Consider the following 24,257-nt stretch of genomic DNA (forward strand, 5'->3'; position numbering starts at 1 on the left):
TTGCTCAAAACATACCTCCCCCCAAAACACACCACACCCACACAAACCGCACAACACACACACACACACACACAACGCTACAGACACACAGCGCTCCACAAACAACGCAACACACGCAACACACATACAACACCGCTCTCACCCCCCGCGACACTCAGAACATGTACAGCGCCCTACACAAACACTTAGTAACTACACACAACAACATCTATATATATATATAACAAAAATCATACATGAACTACACAATACGTAAATTCTAGAATACCCGATGCGTAGAATCGGGCCACCTTCTAGTGTATATATATATATATATAGAGAGAGAGAGAGATCTCTATAGATATATAGAGATATCTCTATAGAGATATCTCTATAGATATATAGATATATAGATCTCTATAGATATATAGATCTCTATAGATATATAGATCTCTATAGATATATAGATCTCTATAGATATATAGATCTCTATAGATATATAGATCTCTATAGATATATAGATCTCTATAGATATATAGATCTCTATAGATATATAGATCTCTATAGATATATAGATCTCTATAGATATATAGATCTCTATAGATATATAGATCTCTATAGATATATAGATATCTATAGATATATAGATATCTATAGATATATAGATATCTATAGATATATAGATATCTATAGATATATAGATATCTATAGATATATAGATATCTATAGATATATCTCTATATCTATATCGAGATATATATAGATATAGATATATATATATATATATATATATATATATATATATATATATATATATATATATATATATATATATATATATATATATATATATATATATATATATATATATATATATATATATATACACACATACATACATACACACACGCATAGTATTATATTTAAACACACACTATAATATATATATATATATATATATATATATATATATATATATCTCGATATATATATATATATTATAGTGTGTGTTTAAATATAATACTATGCGTGTGTGTGTGTATATATATATATATATATATATATATATATATATATATATATATATATATATATATATATATATATATATATATATATATATATATATATATATATATATATATATATATATATATAGTGTGTATGTATGTATATGTGTATGTGTGTATATATATATATATATGTGTGTGTATAATATAATTAGAAATACACATACAATCAAGAAAAAACACAAACGTAGCGTGCACGATTCTTTTCTGTATGTCAGATGAGACTCGCACATTAAAGTCTACTTGTGCACGAAAAAATAGAATAGAAATCAGAATATAAAATTTATAAAGAAAAAAAAAAAATCCTGTGATCTGAACAGCCCTATTGATTCACCTTGTGCTTTAGTATTTATTTATTTTTTTTACCCAGACAGCACGCATCCATTTAATATGCTCGTCTAAACATGTCCTAAGCTGCAAATTATTAAAAGCTGCGTATACTTCCTATGAAAAACTCTACCGTACCCCGAGGGCACATTAATTCACCCGAAAATGTAATTAAAAATTAGGTCAGTTAAGAATCCTGACTACAAGTGGAATTTTTCCCATGACCATCTATCCAGACAACCTCCTCCTATGAGATGTTAACGAGTAACCGGCGTTTTAGTTTTCATTTTATAAATCAATAGTACATATGAAGATAAGCAAGTCTAATATATCTCATCAAAGCAGTCTGCTTCCTTCTCCTCCAGGACCCATCATTTCATTTCCAAAATTCTCAATTCACTGTAAAATCTGTATTCAGTGAAGACCGATTACACGAGATAGGAGATATGTGAAAACGACGGTTACACGAAGCTCCCTTTCATTTTAGTATAGATCATCCTTCAGCAATATTGTTTTCCAATCTACTTTAACAGCATTTTCAATAGCGGAATTGTGTATGTGGATTTGCTCTTTCTAAAAAGTATATTCTCATTTTCCATTTTAATTTGATCCCTCCCCTTTATCCAAATCCCCACTTACTAATTTCTATAATGTGCCCCTTGTGAGTGCAGAGCATCTCAGCAAAGTCTCTTGCCATTTCAGAAGGCAGCGTCTCTGGTCACATCCCAAGTGATGAGACTGGAGGAAGTGACTGGAGCTAGAATTGTCTGCAGGGGGCATTGGGGAATTTCTTTGTCGCTCTATTGGGAGACCCAGACAATTGGGTGTATAGGCTATGCCTCCGGAGGCCGCACAAAGTATTACACTCAAAAGTGTTAAGCCCCTCCCCTTCTGCCTATACACCCCCCGTGCTCCCACGGGCTCCTCAGTTTTTTGCTTTGTGCGAAGGAGGTCAGACACGCACAGCACAGCTCCACAGATTAGTCAGCAGCAGCTGCTGACTATGTCGGTTGGAAGAAAAGTGGGCCCATATAGGGCCCCCAGCATGCTCCCTTCTCACCCCACTCTTGTCGGCGGTGTTGTTAAGGTTGAGGTATCCATTGCGGGTACGGAGGCTGGAGCCCACATGCTGTTTTCCTTCCCCATCCCCCTCAGGGCTCTGGGTGAAGTGGGATCCTATCGGTCTCCAGGCACTGAGACCGTGCTTCATCCACAACTCCTGTGGAGCCTGCTGGATAGGAGCCGGGTACAGTTCAGGGACATGGCCCTGCTACGTGAAGGTACTCTGTATCCCTGTGGGGACCGCGCACGGCAACACCTCAGCTTTGCTGGGTGTGCTAGTGCACCGGGGACCGCGGCGCTGACCGGGTTAAACTGTGCCATTACACACTCAGCGTCGCTGAGTGTGTTTATATGTAGGGGCTACCGCGCTAACCGCCGCTGCCATGGGAAACTGCGGCGCGGCTGGGACTTGTAGTCCGCCGGGGACTTCGGCGTCGGCCGCGCTTTTACGGCGGCCACGCGTATACTCGAGTCCCCGGCTTGCTTGCGGCCTAGTTTCCCTTTCTCCCGCCCTCAGCCCTGACAGGCAGGGGAAGGGCGGGACGCTGCACGGAACGAGCAGCACTGAGGGCTGGAGTATGATTTCCATACTCCACCCCCCTCACTGTGCACAGTGTGAGCACCTCGGCCACGCCCACGGCTCCCTCCTCTCGTCAGGACGCCGCAGCCATTCCTGTCAGCTCCTCCGACGCTGCAGAGAGGGATTAACCCTGGGAGACCCAGACACGGTCTCTGGTGGCCTCATAACCGCTTTAGGCGGATGGTAAGCAGCACCTGTGGTGCTAGCCCCATGTTGCTGTAGTGTATTGATACATTATTTGTTTATAGTATATATTTTACACTGTATGAGCACAGTTCATTCTGGCTATATACCCTAGTGTGTTACTCAGGGAAAACAATAGCATGGCGCCCACAAAAGGCAGGGGTGCCAAAGCACAGGCTTATTATGCTGCCTGCGTCGCTTGTATGACCCAGCTGCCGGCAGGTTCCATTGACCCTCATTGTGTGCAATGTTCGGCCCCTGTGACACTTCTTCAGCCAGGGCCTCTGCTAAGAGGGGCCCAGGGGGAGCCACCTGTTGACACTGTCCTAGTGATGGGGACGGAGTTTGCAAAACTCTCTGAGACTATGACTAAGATACTAGAAGCCTTACAGTCCAGGCCGGTATCTCAGCAAAGGGACTCTGTTGAATCATTGTTCCCTGGCCCACCTCAGCTGGACCAACAATGTCCTCCCGGGGTATCTCATACATCCCAGGCTGAGGGTTCTGACTTAGACCCCAGCCCCAGACCGACTAAGCGGGCTCGCTTAGAATTTCCCTCGACATCATATTGTTCAGGGTCTCAGCGGGGGGAATCTCTGGTTGATGATGCGGAGACAGCTGATCAGGATTCTGATCCTGAGGGCGCTCTCAATCTTAATACTCCAGACGGGGACGCCATAGTGAACGTTCTTATTGCGTCCATCGATCAAATGCTGGATATTTCTCCCTCAGCTCCTCCGGCGGAGGAGTCAGCTTCTCTTACACCGAGTATGTTTCTGGACCACTCTGATTTCAGAGAGGCAGTCCAGATTCATCATGCTTGTCCAGATAAGCGGTTTTCTAAGCGCCTTAAGGATACACGTTATCCTTTTCCCCCTGACGTGGTTAAAGGTTGGACTCAGTGTCCCAAAGTGGATCCTCCAATCTCCAGACTGGCGGCTAGATCCATACTTGCAGTGGAAGAGGGGGCCTCGCTCAAGGATGCCACTGACAGGCAGATGGAGCTCTGGTTGAAATCCATCTATGAAGCTATCGGAGCTTCTTTTGCCCCAGCATTCGCAGCCGTATGGGCGCTACAAGCTATCTCAGCAGGTCAAGCGCAAATTGAAGCAGCCACATGCACGGCCGCGCCACAAGTGGCACCCATTACCACCCAGACCTCGGCAATTGCGTCTTACGCTATTATTGCTGTCCTGGACTCTGCGAGCCGTACGGCGGTCGCGGCCGCCAATTCGGTGGTACTCCGCAGGGCCTTGTGGCTACGGGAATGGAAGGCAGATTCTGCTTCCAAAAAAGCGCTTAACCAGTTTGCCAATTTCTGGCGACAGGCTGTTTGGCGAGCGTCTGGATGAAATCATCACACAATCCAAGGGAAAGGATACATCCTTACCCCAGTCCAAACAGGACATACCCCAACAGAGGAGAGGGCAGTCGAGGTTTCGGTCCTTTCAGGGCGGGGCAGATCCCAATTCTCCTCGTCCAAAAGGTCTCAGAAAGAATAAAGGAACTCTCATGCATGGCGGTCTAAGTCACGTCCTTAAAAGGCCACCGGAGGCGCCGCTAACAAAGCGGCTTCCTCATGACTTCGACCTCCTCTAGTAGCATCCTCGGTCGGTGGCAGGCTCTCCCGCTTTTGCGACACCTGGCTGCCACAAATAAAAGACCGCTGGGTGAGAGACATTCTGTCTCACGGTTACAAGATTGAGTTCACCTCTCGTCCCCCGACTCGATTCTTCAGGTCATTCCCGCCTCCCTAGCGAGCCGAGGCTCTTCTGCAGGCGCTGTGCACTCTGAAGGCAGAAGGAGTGGTGATCCCGGTTCCTCTTCAGCAACTGAGCCACGGTTTTTACTCCATCTTGTTTGTGGTCCCAAAGGAGGACGGGTCTTTCCGCCCGGTCCTGGACCTGAAACTGCTCAACAAACATGTAAAACCAGACGGTTCAGGATGGAATCCCTCCGCTCCGTCATCGCCTCAATGTCCCAAGGAGATTTCCTTGCATCGATCGATATCAAAGATGCTTATCTCCACGTACCGATTGCTCCAGAGCCCAGCGCTTCTTGCGCTTCGCCATAGGAAACGAACACCTGCAATTCGTAGCACTGCCGTTCGGCCTGGCAACAGCCCCACGGGTTTTTACCAAGGTTATGGCTACTGTAGTAGCGCTCCTACACTCGCAGGGTCACTCGGTGATCCCGTACTTGGATGCTGATCAAGGCACCCTCTCAAGAGGCATGCCAACGCATCCTCGACGCTTCCCTGGAGACTCTCCAGGGTGTCGGGTGGATCATCAATTTTCCAAAGTCAAATATGACACCGGCCCAATCGCTGACATATCTTGGCATGGAGTTTCATACCCTCTCAGCGATAGTGAAGCTTCCGCTGTTCAAGCAGTAGGCACTACAGAAAGGGGTACAATCTCTCCTTCAAGGCCAGTCACACCCCTTGAGGCGCCTCATGCACTTCCTGGGGAAGATGGTGGCAGCAATGGAGGCAGTCCCTTTCGCGCAGTTTCACCTGCGTCCCCTTCAATGGGACATCCTACGCAAATGGGACAGGAAGCCGACGTCCCTCGACAGGACCGTCTCCCTTTCTCAGGCGACCAAAGCTTCCCTTCGGTGGTGGCTTCTTCCCACTTCGTTATCGAAGGGGAAATCCTTCCTACCCCCATCCTGGGAAGTAGTCACGACGGACGCGAGTCTGTCAGGGTGGGGAGCGGTTTTTTCCCCACCACAGGGCTCAGGGTACGTGGACCCAGCAAGAGTCCTCGCTTCAGATCAACGTTCTGGAAATACGGGCAGTGTATCTTGCCCAGAAAGCGTTCCAGCAGTGGCTGGAGGGCAAGCAGATCCGAATTCAGTCGGACAATTTCCACAGCGGTGGCATACATCAACCACCAAGGCGGCACACGCAGCCGGCAAGCCTTCCAGGAAGTCCGGCGGATTTTGTTGTGGGTGGAAGCCACGGCATCCACCATATCCGCAGTTCACATCCCAGGCGTGGAAAACTGGGAAGCAGATTATCTCAGTTGCCAGGGCATGGACGCAGGGGAATGGTCCCTTCACACGGACGTGTTTCAGGAGATCCGTTGCTGCTGGGGGGTGCCGGACGTCGACCTCATGGCGTCCCGGCACAACAACAAACAAGGTACCAATGTTCATGGCACGGTCTCAAGATCCCAGAGCTCGGGCGGCAGACGCCTTAGTTCAGGATGGTCGCAGTTTCAGATCCCTTATGTGTTTCCTCCGCTGGCACTGTTGCCCAGAGTGTTATGCAAGATCAGGACCGACTGCCGCCGCGCCATCCTCGTCGCTCCAGGCTGGCCAAGGAGGTCGTGGTACCCGGATCTGTGGCATCTCACGGTCGGCCAACCGTGGACACTACCAGACCGAACAGACTTGCTATCTCGAGGGCCGTTTTTTCCATCTGAATTCTGCGGCCCTCAACCTGACTGTGTGGCTATTGAGTCCTGGACCCTAGCGTCTTCAGGGTTATCTCAAGACGTCATTGCCACTATGAGACAGGCTAGGAAACCAACGTCCGCCAAGATCTACCACAGGACGTGGAAAATTTTCCTGTCGTGGTGCTCTGCTCAGGGTTTTTCTCCCTGGCCTTTAGACTTGACCACTTTTCTGTCCTTCCTTCAATCTGGACTGGAAAAGGGTTTGTCGCTCGGCTTCCTTAAGGGACAAGTCTCAGCGCTCTCTGTGTTTTTCCAGAAGCACCTAGCCAGGCTTCCACAGGTACGCACGTTCCTGCAGGGGGTTCGTCACATCGTTCCTCCTTACAAGCGGCCGTTAGAACCCTGGGATCTAAACAGGGTTCTGATGGTTCTTCAGAAACCACCATTCGAGCCAATGAGAGATATTTCCCTCTCACGACTTTCGCAGAAAGTGGTTTTTCTAGTAGCAGTCACTTCTCTTCGGAGAGTGTCTGAGCTAGCAGCATTGTCGTGCAAAGCCCCTTTCCTGGTGTTTCACCAGGACAAGGTGGTTCTACGTCCGGTTCCGGATTTTCTCCCTAAGGTGGTATCCTCCTTTCATCTTAATCAGGATATCTCCTTACCTTCTTTTTATCCTCATCCAGTTCACCAATGTGAAAAGGATTGGCACTTGTTAGATTGGGTGAGAGCACTCAGACTCTACATTTCTCGTACGGCGCCCCTGCGCCGCTCGGATGCACTCTTTGTCCTCGTCGCTGGCCAGCGTAAAGGGTCACAGGCTTCCAAATCAACCCTGGCTCGGTGGATCAAGGAGCCAATTATCGAAGCCTACCGTTCTGCTGGGCTTCCGGTTCCCTCAGGGCTGAAGGCCCATTCTACCAGAGCCGTGGGCGCGTCCTGGGCTTTGAGGCACCAGGCTACGGCTCAGCAGGTGTGTCAGGCGGCTACCTGGTCGAGCCTGCACACTTTCACGAAGCACTATCAGGTGCATACCTATGCTTCGGCGGATGCCAGCCTAGGTAGACGAGTCCTTCAGGCGGCGGTTGCCCACCTGTAGGAAGAGGCCGTTTTACGGCTCTATTATGAGGTATTATTTTACCCACCCAGGGACTGCTTTTGGACGTCCCAATTGTCTGGGTCTCCCAATAGAGCGACAAAGAAGAAGGGAATTTTGTTTACTTACCGTAAATTCCTTTTCTTCTAGCTCTAATTGGGAGACCCAGCGCCCGCCCCTGTTTTTTTGTGTACACATGTTGTTCATGTTGAATGGTTTCAGTTCTCCGATATTCCTTCGGATTGAAGTTACTTTTAACCAGTTTATAATTCTTTTTCCTCCTTCTTGCTTTTGCACCAAAACTGAGGAGCCCGTGGGAGCACGGGGGGTGTATAGGCAGAAGGGGAGGGGCTTAACACTTTTGAGTGTAATACTTTGTGCGGCCTCCGGAGGCATAGCCTATACACCCAATTGTCTGGGTCTCCCAATTAGAGCTAGAAGAAAAGGAATTTACGGTAAGTAAACAAAATTCCCTTCTTTCCTGCTATTTAATAATTTAGTTAAAATAAGACACTAAAAAAAATTATATTTATTTTTTTGAGACCTAGATTTATATGAAAGTATTTTCACATAAAATATAACCAACATGGTGTTTTCTCAAACTTACAAAAAATGACCTATTAGGTCAGCCTCCTCTTAAAGGGAGGATGGTTGACCTTAGGGAGATCAACATCCAACACCGCGGAGACACCATCACATGTTTCTCAACGCAGTGATTCTAGAGCAATGCCCTCTGGGAAATATTCAAAACAAGAAAGCTTGCGGAGACACCATCACATGTTTCTCAACGCTGGCAGGAAACTAGCCAGGTCTTTCACCGGGAAGGAACAACCACGGGAAGGGCAGTCTCCAGTCAAGGAGACCACCTATGCCAAACATGGTATCCATCCACAGACAGCTGTTTCGGGGTATTTGCCCCCAGGGGGCATTGCTCTAGAATCACTGCGTTGAGAAACACGTGATGGTGTCTCCACGCTGTTGGATGTTAATCTCCCTAAGGTCAACCATCCTTGCTTATGTAGTTTTCTACTAGGCAATGCTCCCGCTAGCCAGTTTCCTACTCCACACTGATGAGGGGTAAAACCCCGAAACAGCTGTCTGTGGATGGATACCATGTTTTGCATAGGTGGTCTCCTTGACTGGAGACTGCCCTTCCCGTGGTTGTTCCTTACCGGTGAAATACCTGGCTAGTTTCCTGCCAGTGTTGAGAAACATGTGATGATGTCTCCGCAGGCTTTCTTGTTTTCCTCTTAAAGGGAATCTGTCATCAGGTTTTGCCCCCCCATCTGAGAGCAGCATAATGTAGAGACAGAAACCCTGATTCCAGCGATGGGTCACTTACTGAGCTGCTTGCTGTCGTTTCGATAAAATCAATGTTTCCTCTGCTGCAGTTATACAGAGCTTATGAATATGTTGGACTACCTGGTAGCACAGCAAGTAGTCCTCTAATGATAATCTACTGCTGTTTAAACAGGAATTTTATAAAAACTACACTAAGCAGCAGCTCAGTAAGTGACACACCGCTGGAGTCAGGATGTCTGCCCCCACGTTATGCTGCTCTCATATTAGGTGGCAAAAACATGCTGACAAATTCCCTTTAAGATCAGCTTGAGGTTTGGCATCTGGTAAGAGGTCCTCCAATATTTTTTTTTTTTTATAGAGCACATGGACAGGAGTTGTCATGAAGAGAGGTTCTCCATTGCTAAAAATATTGGCTTAGTACTAGTATATGTCAAGGAGAGTGGGGTTAGAGTATTACAAGTAGTCATTGTTGCAGAGAAGTCTATATGCTATTCCCTGTATGTATTCCCAGGATAATTTTATTATAGACATTCCCTTTAATATGGAAGCATCCTCTCCTGGGAAAGTGCGGTTTGTGCGCCACCGAAGCACTTCCTCTGCAGTGACTACACGGGATGTAGTGATCATTGAAGCCATCAGTCTAGTATGATGAGACCCACTTCTTTTATTCGCACCTCTCAAACTTAGAGGGGGTTGTCTTTGTCCTTGTCAACCATATACAGTAATGGCCTCGTCAGAAAGGCATATTCTCTGTTGACCTTGTTACCTTTTCACCCGTGATCTGACACTTGTAGACTACATTGCAGAGAAATGGTAAGATTGCAGTGATGGACTGCCGCTGAATACTGCGAGCCCCTAAAACAACTACACCTACTGAAAAAGAATGGTTTCTGATCTGCAAGGAACAAATGAGCAATTTATTTCTAACACCTAAAATATTTAATATATTCCCGTAATTACTATGATACAAGGTGACCTGTCCCTGTGAAGTGCTCCATCTTTTGTAATGACGCTGATGGGTAAATTCTTTTGGCCATTAGGAATTAGCGGTTTTTCTACTAATACTAAATTGTGTTACTTTTGGACTGATGCCTTGGAGTTCTGTAAAACAAATGCATCTCTGTTTTACGTTAAATATATATTTCGCTTGGACTGCATTGCCAGCCCCCTCTTGTAAGTAAAATGGCAAGCTGGTATAGACTGTGATTTGGGTAAAATTGGTGCAGGCATAGCAACCAAACACTTTTTTTTTTCCCCTATTGTCTGCTTGCTATGTAGGCTTCACCATGTCTTTTCTAGTTCTTCTGCCTGAGACCGCTTGCATTTTTCCGTACAGAGAAGGGCTGAGTATTTTGCTCTGCTTGCAGCACGCGACCATAGCTTGGCTTTCTACTCACCTTCACTAACACAGTGATCTGTTTCCATTGCTTTGGCCTGGCTGATCTCCTCCCCAAATACCCCTCTCCTCCACACCTCGCAATCGCATGCTTCCTAACGCCTCTGCGCAGACGGGTGCACCAGACCGCCGAGGAGCCTGGGAGTTACAGGCCAGCCGACAGGCTCATCCCGCTTACCTGGCACCTCACCTGGCATCAGACCGGCATGGGGGATCTGTGCAGGTATTAGAGCATGTTGGGCTAATGTTTATTAGGCATGTGAAGAGTGATTGTTGAGAACATGTTTAATGCCAAGATGTTACGAGTGCTATCATTTTCTGAGCCTTTTTGGTCATAAATTGTCTTATATGAGCCCTTATGTGTCATGACTATAGCAGATTTTTGACTGCATTGCTCTATTTGCTAAACCTTTCCCAAAATACGTCCATGGCATTAACCATCACACTGGTTAGAAAAATGCCAAACATTAATCTGCTCTCTGTGGCATAAGCTATGACTATTAGTCACATTAAAAAATGCACAATAAGCCACGGCACAGACGGTTCTACATTCTGGTGGAAACACTTAGTAAATGTCACACCGATTAAAAACATTTTGGAGTGAAATGTACTTAAAAAATAGTCTCACTCCTTATTGTAAATATACAATGTCTATATTATACACTGTCCCTTTCCGCCATTGAGATGGAAGTTATTTCCTTATGTTTCCGTGTGCCTGGTGGAGAGGGTGCGAAAGATTAATCTGTTCACATCACACAAGTGGAAAGTATCTTACAAGGACTGTGTCATAATGGTTCTGGCAGCACATTTGTATTATCACAATAATCGAATGTGCCACAACGTCGCTTTAGCCCTGTGCCCCCCTTCGCAGTGGACTCCTGGCCACATGCTTTGCAGATGCTGCAGTGGATCTTTTGTCCAGTAAATGGGGTCTTTCTGCAGCTCCCTGCATAGCTGAGAATAAGGAGCTGTGCTGTGCAGGGAGACTTGGAAAGTGACCGCGCTGCAGTCCTGTGCCCATCACAGTATAAAACCCAATTCACATGTAGAGGAAACATTTGGCACAGATTTTGGGGGAATGCAGTAGATTATGCAATGCACAAGTTGTCTGATATATCACACATTTTTGAATCAGGAAATCTGCAGCATCTGAACATGCTCCTTAAGATACTGCTGGGCAGTGCAAACCAGCATAATCCTCTTTGATGACAAAATAGTTAAACTTTGCTCTTTTTTTTTTTGTTTTTCCATTAATTTGCCTATATAAAAGTTGCCCATTGACCCTGATTTCTTCATAATAATGCATTTTGAGTGGAACGATTTGGGCTGTATGTTAGTGCGCCATCTAGTGGGCATCCAGAAACCTCACCAGGAATGTGTGTGTTTAGTCCAGGTTTACATTTTATTATTACTAATTGTTGTTTTTCAATCTATTTCTTCCATAGGTGATGAGTTCAACAAATGGGCAGCTGAATGCTGACGACCAAACGGGTGGTCACTCCAATGCACCAATCACAGCGCAAGCCGAGGTGGATGTTGTTGAAGAAGCTAAGTATGTGCCCGACCTTTGTTCCCCTCCACTATCCTACCCCAGCACGTATCATGTACTCAGTTCCCATGTGCCTCATCTACTTTCTTGTCTTCCATATTGTGCCTTGTTGTCTATACTGCCGCTACAGTACAGATCACTGCCTAACCTGCAGCCACTCCTGCATGCCGTCAGAGGACGTATTACATAACCCACCGCCCTGCACTACATTATGTCACCTTTTCTGCTTTAAGATCATTGAGTGTTAAGAACTGAACTGCCGACTTCTGGGACTTTGTAGAGCAGTATATTGCCTATACTGATTATTAGAAGTATAGATTTATCTCCAGCATAGTTAATTGTACACATCCACATGTCCGCTCTTATTTGCATTCATATTTTTAAAATGCTAAATTATATCTAGCAAATGATCCCAACTTAAGAGGCACATAAAGGAATTCTTCCGCCTCTTGAATCATAAAGTAGTAGAAAATCTGTAACAGAATAATACTCCTTATTTCTTCCCCTTTTCCGGTCTCTGTATCCTGTCCTCCACTGGACGAGCATGTGACCACTTCAGCCAATCTCTGTCTGCAGCCATGACAACAGTGATGACCGCTGCAGACAGATTGTCAGGCTGCAGCGGTCATATGTTCTTGCAGAAATGTCATTACTGGAAGTCAGGATACAGAGACTTGGGAGGGGGGGGGTCCTGGGATAGATTGGCTCGAGGTCAGTAAGGCGATCATTCCTCAATTTATCTATTCTACCATTTTAATCTTTTTGTAAACTATTTCAAGAGACTGATCAAACCTTTTAACAAAAAATATATATATGCATGTGTAGGTTCTGTTGTGGATCTGTCAGCAGTAAAATACTAGGAGCAAACTTATACTTCAATGTACAAGGCTTTTGATATTGCTGGCATTTTGATGCTTTTTTTTGCCTTAAGGCCCCTCTTAAAATGATTTTTAAAGCATGATTTGTCATAATCTTGATCAATGTCATGTATTTGAATAGAAAACAAACAAAAACAAAAATCTGGAAACCCAATGCTAGGCATCAATTCCAAAGTTTCAGTTGCCTCCTCTTGACCTTAATATCCCCATTCTTTCGACCTGCTGGGCATGTTGTCTGCATGGCTGCATCCCCCCATCCTCTCCGTCGTGTCTCTTAGGTGTATTAATATTTCTCTCTTTCTTTCTGTCTTTTAACACACTGTAGCTGCGTGAAAATGCTCAACTTGTGGTGAGTGTCTCTCTTTGAGGAGCGCACACCATGGAGAGGACCCTCCTGTTAAGCTAATCCCATAGGACAACTCGTGTGTCCCTCTTTAATTGCATTCAGAATAGACTACCCATGGTCATAAAAAGGCTTTTGTAAAGAAGGAAGGGGTAGAGTCCACATTTTTGCACCATAATACACGGCAATATCTGTACACGTTCCCATAGAAGTCTCCTGAGGAACGCTTGTTCAGTTATTCCCTGGTGGAAATATGATAGTAGTCACTTGACAGAGCAAAACACTTGGACATCGAGTGTTTTTTACAATTTTTTTTTTTTTTTTTTTTTTTGCATCATCATTATCGTTTTCAGCAGACTTCCTGTGTAATCAGAAGATGGGCTGTCGATTAACGTAGTAAAAACTGTTGACAGCACAATGTCCCGTGTAAACAGGATATATGCGATAAAAGTACTGTATATGGGAACGTCCGTGTTCGTCACAGTGTAAACAGGCCAGTAAATGAGGTGGAGCTCGTTACTTGCCTTAAGGTACCGTCACACATAACGAGATCGCTAGCGAGATCGCTGCTGAGTCACGGTTTCTGTGACGCAGTAGCGATCCCGTTAGTGATCTCGTGAGGTGTGATATCTACTAGCGATCAGGCCCCTGCTGTGAGATCTCTAGTTGTTGCAGGCCATTTTCTTCAAAGGCGACGTCCTGCTGGGCAGGACACATCGCTGTGTTTGACACTGTGTGACAGGGTCACAGTGACTGCTGAGATCGTTATACAGGTTGCTACTGTGACCTGTATTGTTCCTGCATCGCCGGTAAGGTCTGACTGTGTGGCATCTCACCAGCGACCTCCCAGCGACTTACCAGCGATCCTTATCAAGTCGCATGGTTTTCGGGATCGCTGGTAAGACGTTGTGTGTGACTGGGCCTTTACATCAGCCCATGTAAATGGGCCTTTAGAAAATGAAAGAAGTTATCTGTGTGGGTGTCATGCATTATTTTTTATTATATATTATATATATTGATCTGTGTATATATAATAAAATTTTATTAGTCTTTATGCTTGAGAATTGGTGGCATTGCTGGTAGCGGTGTTGCCAGTTAGATTTTGTGTGTTTTGTTTTTTTTTGTTTTTTTGTTTTTTTTTATATGAACCTGACATTTGAGTTGGCTGCAATTACTGTCTCTTGAGAACAAAAACATCAGGCTTGTTGAAATCCAGGATGCCCAAGTATCTGCTTTTGAGGAGAGTGAAGACACCATATATATTAGATGGTCAAAATTGTTGGGTTTGGCTGATGCTTGCCTAATGTGTGTGTGGTCACCAAGGCACATCAAGCACATAGATATTTCTAGCTGCAGGGATGCCAATTTGCTCCTGTTATTAGTATTTACCTGGTCACTTGGGTCCTATCCTTTCACCCGAATTCCTACTTTGTCTGGCTAAGTTGTTGTCCACTCCTTATCACCTTGTACACTGTCTGCATGCGACACACCAGTGTGTTTCTAGCTCCTTGTCATTCCTCCGATGTCTGTAACCACCCCATGGTGCATTCAGCCTTCACTTACCTCTTGATTTAGACTTCTAATCAGATTAACGGACAAGCACCTTTGCAGTTATGCTAATGATAGTCTGTATAATGCCAATATTTTTCCTACAAAGCTGTCTGGCCCCTGTGCAGAAAACCTCTTCTTTTTTTTTTTTTTTTTTTTGTACACAGCCTTTTATTTTAGCGTCCCCTTAGAGTAGTTTTATAAGCAGCATTAAGATAAGTGCAATCATCTTTAGCAAAGAATAGTGATCAGAATATAACTGACCTCTTTTCTTTTCTCCTCTTTTTTTTTTCTTTTGGCAGGTGCTGCTGTTTTTTCAAAAGAAAAAGGAAGAACCACTCTCAGAGACACCACAAGTGAACTCCATAATCCACTGGGGAGAAAACGATCAGATTAGCGTCTACAGTGTCGCTGTGTCAATGACTCTAGGGCATTGGGGGAGAGGATGTAGGTTCTCTATGGTGTAAATCTTCAGGGGGATATCACCAGATATTGAATGTCATCGGCTATAATGGAAGGCCGGCCCAGAAGTGGTTCCTGAGTCCAGGTGCAATAATGCCGATCCTTCAAAGCGAAGAGCCCCAAGACAAAGGGCCATGCCTACGGCTCAGAACAGGGACTGCCGGGGGACCACTCTTCCTCTTCCAGTTCATTTGTATTAACTGCATAGGTTACTGCACTCCCTCATTGCTTGAATGCAACAAAATCCTAACCACCAACAACCCAATTCCCCCCTCAATAGCCATGGTTGGGGGTTGCATTTCACAGCTCCTTACAGTTCCCTCATCCAAGTATTTTGGACTAGAGGGAATAGAAACTTGACTACATTTTATTTAGGGAGAAAAAAAACCCAATCCCAATTGTTGTTTTGTTTTTTTTTTTTCGCTCCTCTTCTACTCTCTTTTTTTTTTTTTTTTTTTTTTTTTTTTTAATCTCCTTAGAAATAAAGTATAGACGAGTTAAAGCATTCCACAGTAGATGGGCCGCTTACTGCATGGGTAAATGCCTCACGGAGTCTGTGTTGCACTACTGGCTTTAAACTAAATATACCTTTTTATTATTTTTATTGATATGACGTGTACATTCTCTTGCTCTGCTGCACGTTCACCTCAGAGCGAGGCTTGGGCTCAGGTTTTAGAATGATGAAGCCTTGTCTCCCTGCTTAGCTTTATGTAAACAGCAGACCACAACTGATTAAACTGAGGATAAGTATTTAGTGTTGCTGCTTCAGGGGAAAAAAAATCAGAACGGAACTGATAAATGGACTAAATACTATGGGAATACCTCTCTATGCTTGAATTCTTACTGTAGACCTTCTTGCAATGTTATACTTTTATTAGGAACCATCCAAATCCATCAGTTTATTTTAGCATGGTATTTTAGACTTTACCTTTCCTACAAAACAATACTTTTGTGTTTTGATTTTCAATTACTGTGGCGGGTAACCAATGTTCTCCTGTGATCTAGCATACACTGAGTTTGGCTGCAAAAAAACTGTGAATTTTTTTTTTCTTTTTTGTACATCTATTTAATCTTTTATGGCTGGTTCTAAATCTTGTATATGGACGAGGTTTCCATTTGTCAGTCCAGATATTATTTTGTAGAATTTTCTTTTGGCAAAATCATGAACTCTAGAAGTTTGCATCAATGCAATGAGAAAACGAGCTTCAATATGGCCATACACGATACTGCAGTAAGCCAACCATGCACAAGTCAGACAAGCCACAGTGACTGGTTTCACCCCGACGTCAGCCAATATGATTTCTGCATCCTATTTCTGTTGCCTCATCCCCCCACTTAAAACCAGTAATGAATCCTTCTCTTTTCAGTTTTGAGATTGTAAATTATTGCTAATTCAGCGTTATACAGTTTTCTTTAGGTTATTGGTGAGCCTTTGATTGCCAGAAGTGATAATTCCTCATGCACTGATGAAACTGGGATACCTGCTGGTATACAAGACCAAGGTTTCCTTATTGCTCCAGTGCCTTTTTATTTGATTCTGATCAGTCTTCATTTCAAGCTTCCAGACACTGAAAACCATTGCCACAAGGAAATGCCTCGTGTAGATGTTTAGTTTATTTTATTTTTTTTTTGGAGGTAAACAAGGACTTAAGTTATTCCTCCTTCCGTTTCTTATACTTGTCCACATGGATGGATCAATCCCTTCCCCTCAGGAAACTTCAACATTATCCCTTCATTGTACAAAGATCACTTTTTTTTGTATTTTTAAAGGTATATTTAATTTAGAGTATTGCATTGCACTGTAGCTAAAGGGGGATTTTTTTAAGCTGTTTTTGTGTTTCTTTTAAGAACTTTAATAAATGTTTGTCTGTTAAATGTTTCTGACTGAGATGTGTGAGCTTTCTAAATTGGTGGGGTATGGGTTGGGCACTGGATTATATTATTTTGTCATTGGTGTAATTTAGCCAAAAACTTTACAATGCCTGCATTAAAAAAACAACAAGAAAAACATAACTGTTGCCCATATTGCTCCACTCGCAGGTCAAATACATCTGAGAAAAAAATTGAATATCATTGGTCCAACTGCAATATAATTTTTGTATTTGCATTGCACTCATCCAAGTGTTTAGCTGGTATGAGCGAACCCTAAAGGTAAGAAATGGTTTCTCCTCCGCTGAGTCTGAAGGGTGCTCTGATGTCCAGTCCTGAATACCTCCAAACATTATTAGCTGTTTCCACAGTCCCAGTGCTAGAACAAGGCATGGGTCATTATTCCCATCTGTTCCTTTTAATAAATAATCAACATACAGAATAATTAGAAACTTAAAACCAGTAAGCCAAAATATCGCCTACAAAAGGTTCAAGATGGAATCCATAAAATCTACCCTTCCTCTAGTGGGGAAAAACTGTTAGGACAACCATTGATTTTAAAGGATGCCTATTACTGCACTCCTTTCCATCCAACCAACAGCAAATTCCTATGATTTTCCATCAGACTCCGCATTTCCTTTTCACTATTTTACCATTTGGAATTTCTTCTGTCATGACCATTGTAAAAATGTGGCGTCGAAGCGGTGGTGTTCATCAGAAAGCAAATCATCTTCGTCATCCCTTATTTGGATGATTTCTTGATTGTGGCGCCCTCTGTACCTCTCCTCAGAGAACACATAGAAAGAACTCAGCAGATCCTAATATTTTAAGAGTGGAAAATGTGTCTTCAAAAGTCATACATGATCCCTTCCTCACAAAAGTCCTTCCTAGGTATTTTTTTTTTTATTTTCAGAAACAGATATCCTTTCTACCAAAGTAAAAATCTATCCAGATAAAGTTCAAAATATCTGTTTTACCAAAATGTGTAATGGAGTCATTACGGTTTGTGATATCCATCCTTGGTTCCATGACCTAATGTACCAGCAGTGGCCTGATTTCAAACCCATACAAGGATTTTACAAACTTACATTTCTTAATGTTGGGACAGATCCTTGAGGTATCGGAATAGAAAGTGTGTGAAATCTTCACTCTTGGTGGCTGAGTCCGTGCAATCTAGAAAGAAGGAATAACCATGAAAATGTTGCCAACAGGCGCTATCAAAAGTTGGAGTGCCATTGTCTCCTCAACCTCATTCCAGAGGACCTGACCTAAAGAAAAATGTCATCAAACATCCATCTTCAGAAAATTAAAAGCCGTTGAGAAGGCTCGCAAGGCTGTAGTAGTAGTTCAAGGGACATGTCAGGATTTATTCCAACAATATACAGTGACGAAAATATGTATTTGACAGACTGACGATTTTGCAAGTTTTCCCACCTACAAGAAATGGAGGTCTGTAATTTTTATCGTTGGTACACTTCAACTGTGACAGACACAATCCAAGAAAAAATCAAGAAAATCACATTGTATGATTTTTAAAAAAAAAAATTAGCATTTTATTGTATGAAATAAGTATTTGATCACCAACCAACTAGCAAGAATTGAGTCTCACAGACCAATTATTTTTTTCTTTTTGAAGTTCTCCTACTCTGCACTCATTACCTGTATTATTGTACCGGTTTTAACCTGTTACTGCTATAAAAGACACCTATCCACACACTCAATCGATCACACTTCAACCTCTCCACCATGGCCAAGACCAAAGGGCCTTTTTAGGACAGTAGGGACAAAATTGTAGACCTGCACAAGGCTGGGATGAGCTACAGTACAATACGAAAGCAGCTTGATGAGAAGACAACAACTGTTGCCACAATCTTTAGAAAATGGAAGAAACACAAGATGACTGCCAATCTCGGTCTAGGGGTTCCATGTAAGATCTCGCCTCATGAGGTAAGGAGGATTCTGAGAAAGGTCAGGTATCAGCCCAGATATACACGGGAGGGACCTGGTCAATGACCTGAATAGAGCTAGAACCACAGTCTCAAAGATTACAATTAGTAAAAGTACATGGATTAAAATTGTGCAAGGCACACAGGATCTCCCTATTCATTCCAGCAGAACCGTTTAAAGGTTGCTATTGACCATCTGGATGATTCAGACCAGGTATGTGGTCATAAGAGACCAAAATAGAACATTTTGGTATCAACTCCACTTGCCATGTTTGGAAGAACACCGTCCCAACTGTGAAGCATGGAGTTGGAAACATACTTTAAGGATGCTTTTCTGCAAAGGGGACAGTACAAGTGCACCGTATTGAAGGGAGGATGGATGGTGTCATGTAGTATGAGATTTTGGACAGCAACCTTCTTCTCGCAATAAGAGCATTGAAGATGGGTTGTGGCTAGGTATTCCAGCATGACAATGACCTTAAACACTGCCAGGGTAACTAAGGAGTGGTTCTGTAAGAAGCATTTCAAGGTCCTGGAGTGGCCTAGCCAGTCTTCAGACCAGAGCCCAATAGAAAATCTTTGGAAAGAGTTGAAACTCAGTGTTGCTTAGTGTTCTGTTTTTCTATTGAATCAAATACTTATTTAATACAAATTCATTATTTTAAAACCCTACAATGTAATTTTTCTGGATTTTTTTTTTTTTTTTAAATTTTTTGGGGGGAGGGATATTACATCTCACAGTTGAAGTGTACCCACAATTAAAATTACAGACCTTTCCATTCTTTGTAGGTGGGAAAACTTGCAAAATCAGCAGTAATTCAATTACTTATTTTCCTCACTCTAGTTATGAAGGAGTGCACCATCAGAGATGCACAAAATACAAAAATCTACTGTCTTTTTCAGTCAGATTTTTTGTGGGCTGAAAATTAATCTTCTCTTGGCATCAACACTTCACATAAAGGTTCTGTCAAACCCAAGCAGACTTCCTGAGCAAGAGAAGACTTACATATTAGGAAGTGGAGTCTAAATATCAAAAGCTTCAATATTAAAAAGTTGAGAAAAGTATGATCTGACCTTGTTCCTGTACTATCAGAGCAGGGACACATACACCGTGTGTAGAATTATTAAGCAAGTTGTATTTTAGAGGATTCTTTTATTAATGATCAACAACTGTTCTCAATAAACCTAAAAGACTCATAAATATCAAAGCTTAATATTTTTGGAAGTTGGAGTGTTTTTTTTTTTTAGATTAGGCTATCTTAGGAGGATATCTGTTTGTGCAGGTAACTATTACTGTGCAGAATTATTAGGCAACTTAATAAAAACCAAATATTTTACCATCTCACTGGTTCATTTTCACCAGGTAAACCAATATAACTGCCCAAAATTTAGAAATAAACATTTCAGACATGCAAGAACAAAACCCCAAAAAATTAGAGACCAATATAGTCACCTTTCTTTCTGATGACACTCAACAGCTTACCATCCATAGATTCTGTCAGTTGCTTGATCTGTTTACGATCAACATTGCGTGCAGCAGCCACCACAGCCTCCCAGACACTGTTCCGAGAGGTGTACTGTCCAAACCACCCCCCCACCCCCGTTGATCTCACATTTTATGAGGGACCGCAGGAGGTTCCCTATGGGGTTCAGATCAGGTGAACAAGGGGGCCATGCCATTATTTTTTCATCTTTTAGACCTTTACTGGCCAGCCACGCTGTGGAGTAGATGGATGCATGTGATGGAGCTTTGTCCTGCATGAAAACCATGTTTTTCTTGAACGATACCGACTTCTTCCTGTACCACTGCTTGAAAAAGTTGTCTTCCAGCAACTGGCAGCAGGTCTCTGAGATGAGCTTCACTCCATCCTCAACCCGAAAAGGTCCCACAAGTTCATCTTTGATACTAGCCAGCCCATACCAGTACCCCACCTCCATCTTGCTGGCGTCTGAGTCGGAGTGGAGCTCTCTGCCCTTTACTGATCCAGCCTCTGGCCCATCAAGAGTCACTCTCATTTCATCCATAAAACCTTTTGAAATATCAGTCTTAAGATATTTCTTGGCCCAGTCTTGACGTTTTATCTTATGTTTCTTGTTCAAAGGTGGTTGTTTTTCATCCTTCCTTACCATGTCCCTGAGTATGGTACACCTTGTACTTTTTGATACTTCAGTAATGTTGCAGCTCTGAAATATGGCCAAACTGGTGGCAAATGGCATCTTGGCAGCTTCACGCTTGATTTTCCTCAATTCATGGGCAGTTATTTTGCGCCTTTTTTGGCCAACATGCTTCTTGCGACCCTGTTGGCTATATGCCATGAAACGCATGATTGTTCGGTGATCACGCTTCAAAAGTTTGGCAATTTGAAGACTGCTGCATCCTTCTGCAAGACATGTCACAATTTTGGACTTTTCAGAGCCCGTCAAAGCTTCTGACCCATTTTGCCAAAGGAAAGGAAGTTGCCTAATAATTAAGCACACATTATATAGGGTGTTGATGTCATTACACTACACCCCTCCTCATTACAGAGATGCACATCACCTGATTTACTTAATTGGTAGTTGGCTCTCAAGCCTATACAGCTTGGAGTAGGACAACAATTTTTATACATATCATGTGATCAAAATACTCATTTGCCTAATAATTCTGCACACAGTGTTCAGTATATAGGAGTATTTCGGCACAGGAACATTTATTTATTTTAAACACATCCAATTTTGGAAATTATTATTCCAAGATCTATTGATTAAAGAGGTTGTGACAGTTTCATTTAAAGACCTATTGTTGCCTTCTCTTGATCTATTGTCCCTAATAGACTTAAAGCACCACTCCAGCATTTATTTTTTTTTTATTTCACCGCTGGAGTGGTGCTTTAAATGTAAGTCCCATGTCTTATACTCAGCTGCCATTGTCTACATCTGTTTCTGGGCGGTCTCTGGAGATTTTGTAACCTGCCGGCTGCTCCATTGCTTCACGGAGTGTGCCAGAGATCAGAAATCAATGCAAGTCTATAGGAACCTCATTTTGGCTCTCATAGAGTTGCATGGAGCATTTGTGACATAAGATGGTGCCGCGAGACCTGAGTGGCACTGGAAAACGATAAAGACGCTGGAGAGCAAGTATAGGACAGGGGCTTTAGATTTAAAGCACCACTCCATCGCTGGAAAAAAAAAAACCCCAAAAAACCAAAGCAATCAAAAAGCTGGAGTGGTGCTTTAAATAAGTCCTCCATGAAAGCAGCCTTCCTGGTACTCATCACAAGTGCAAGGAGGGTCTATGAACTTTAGGCACTCTTCATTAAAGAACCCTACTTGAAGGCACTGGATATATGAATTGTTTCATATCTATACCATTCATTCCTGCCCAAAGTGGTGTAAGAATTGAACATGTCTCAATATTGCATTCTAATTCCTTCTGTCAAAATCCAGCATTAAAGAGAAGAGTTCCACTTCTTAGATCTACGCAGAGGGCAACTTGAAAAAATAGAATTAGACTTCCTGGCAATCAGATTTATTGTAATTGGAGGAAGACATTTTTGAGTACACTGTATAGTAAGAGCGAGAGGGGGGGAGGGGGGAATGTATATGGATATAGGATGGGGGGAGGAGAATGTATATGGACACCGGATGGGGAGCGAGTGGGGAATGTATGCGGACACAGTGTAGGGAGCAAATGGGGAATGGGGGGGGGGAGATTTTAGGATACCATTCTGGGGAGCGAGGGGGGGAAATGTGTGGATGTAGGGAGGAGACTATATGGGATGAGAAAAAAATTGTAAATAGGCACAGAATAGAGACGTGAGTGTGTGCGTGCGTGTCGGGCAGTATGGAAATGAATGGTGCCGCATGGGGGTTGGGAGGGGAACTGTGAGGCTACAGCAAGGAGGGGAGAGTATGCCAAGGAAGGGAAGTGTGATGAGGGAGTACAGTACAGAGACTAGGCAGTATAAGGGAGACACTGTGAGAGGGGGCCTAGTATGGAAAAGAGAGGGCATGTACCATAAGACATTGTGGGTCAGATTTTGTGTAGGGATCACAATGAGAATTATTCATTCAGGCATACAGCTTGACGGATATTTTAATTCATGAGCATTATAATTACACTGATATTTTTAAGGGTATTCTGCTGGGATGTGCTGCACAAGACTGGAGAAGATGGAAGTCTGCAAAGGTGAGTTGTAGATGTGAAAAGTCATCATGGCGTCTGCACAAGATAAAGAAAGAGAACGACTTCGATCAGAGACATCATCTATAACGTACCTGGATGCAGGGCTGCCAACAGTGCATTACTGTTGTATGGAGCCCAGCGGTGGAGGAGATTGGCTGATCCCAGTGCCTATGTGTGTCCAAGGGCGCACATCCAGCTGCAATACATGCTGCTGATTAATTGAGCTGGCAGCTGATGTTGACTGCTGTGAAAAGCAACAAAAGTGAATACACCTCTAAGTGAAAACGGCTAAATTATGCCCAATTACCCATTTACCCTCCCTGGTGTCATGTGCCTCATTAGTGTTAAAAGGTCGCAGGTGAGAATGGGAAGCAGGTGTGCTAAATTTGGTGTTATCGCTCACACTCCCATACTGGTCACTCAAAGTACAACATGGCACCTCTTGGCAAAGAATTCGCTGATGATTTGTAAAAAAAAAAAAAAAAATTGTTGCTCCACATAAAGATGGCTTACACTATAAGAAGATTGTCACCACCCTGAAACTGAGCTGTAGCTTGGTGGCCAAGAACATACAGCAGTTTAACAAGACAGGTTTCACATAGAACAGGCCTCAATATGGTTGACCAAAGAAGTTGAGTGCACCTGCTCAGCATGATATCCAGAGGTTGTTTCAAAATAGATATGAAAGCTGCTAGCATTGCTGCAGATGAAAAAGGGGGGGGGGTCAGCCTGTCAGTGCTCAGACCATACGCCACTTGCTGCATCAAATTTACCTGAATGGCTGTCGTTTCAGAAGGAAGCCTCATCTAAAGATGATGTACAAGAGAGCCGCAAACAATTTGCTGAAGACAAGCGGAGTAAGGACATGGAATGCTGGGTACATGTCCTGTGGTCTGATGAGACCAAGATAAACATACTTGGTTCAGATGGTGTCAAGCGTGTGTAGCTGCCATCAGGTGAAGCGTACAAAGACAAGTGTGTTCTGCCTACAGTTAAGCATGGTGGTGTGAGTGTCCTGGTTTGAGGCTGCATGAGTGCTGCCGGCTGTGGGGCGCTACAGTTCATTTAGGGAACCATGCATGCCAACATGTATCGTGACAAACA

General features: G+C 43.5%; 1 protein-coding gene across 5 annotated transcripts in view; it reads left to right on the top strand.

Moving 5' to 3' along the window:
• LOC142303845 (casein kinase I) overlaps window positions 1-17,052 on the top strand; it is a 121,774-nt gene extending 104,722 nt beyond the window's left edge. For 2 of the 5 annotated variants that reach the window (XM_075345634.1, XM_075345633.1), the window contains exons 11-14: window positions 10,506-10,616; window positions 11,839-11,945; window positions 13,146-13,169; window positions 15,014-17,052. In XM_075345634.1, coding sequence (XP_075201749.1) covers window positions 10,506-10,616; window positions 11,839-11,945; window positions 13,146-13,169; window positions 15,014-15,071 — 300 coding nt within the window. In that variant the 3' untranslated portion in view covers window positions 15,072-17,052. The remainder of the gene's footprint in view (window positions 1-10,505; window positions 10,617-11,838; window positions 11,946-13,145; window positions 13,170-15,013) is intronic. The other 3 variants (XM_075345635.1, XM_075345636.1, XM_075345638.1) reach the window with 3 other exon arrangements.
• The last annotated feature ends 7,205 nt before the right edge of the window (window positions 17,053-24,257 follow it).

The sequence above is a fragment of the Anomaloglossus baeobatrachus genome, chromosome 4 (assembly GCF_048569485.1).
Source record: "Anomaloglossus baeobatrachus isolate aAnoBae1 chromosome 4, aAnoBae1.hap1, whole genome shotgun sequence".
Taxonomy (NCBI): Eukaryota; Metazoa; Chordata; class Amphibia; order Anura; family Aromobatidae; genus Anomaloglossus; species Anomaloglossus baeobatrachus.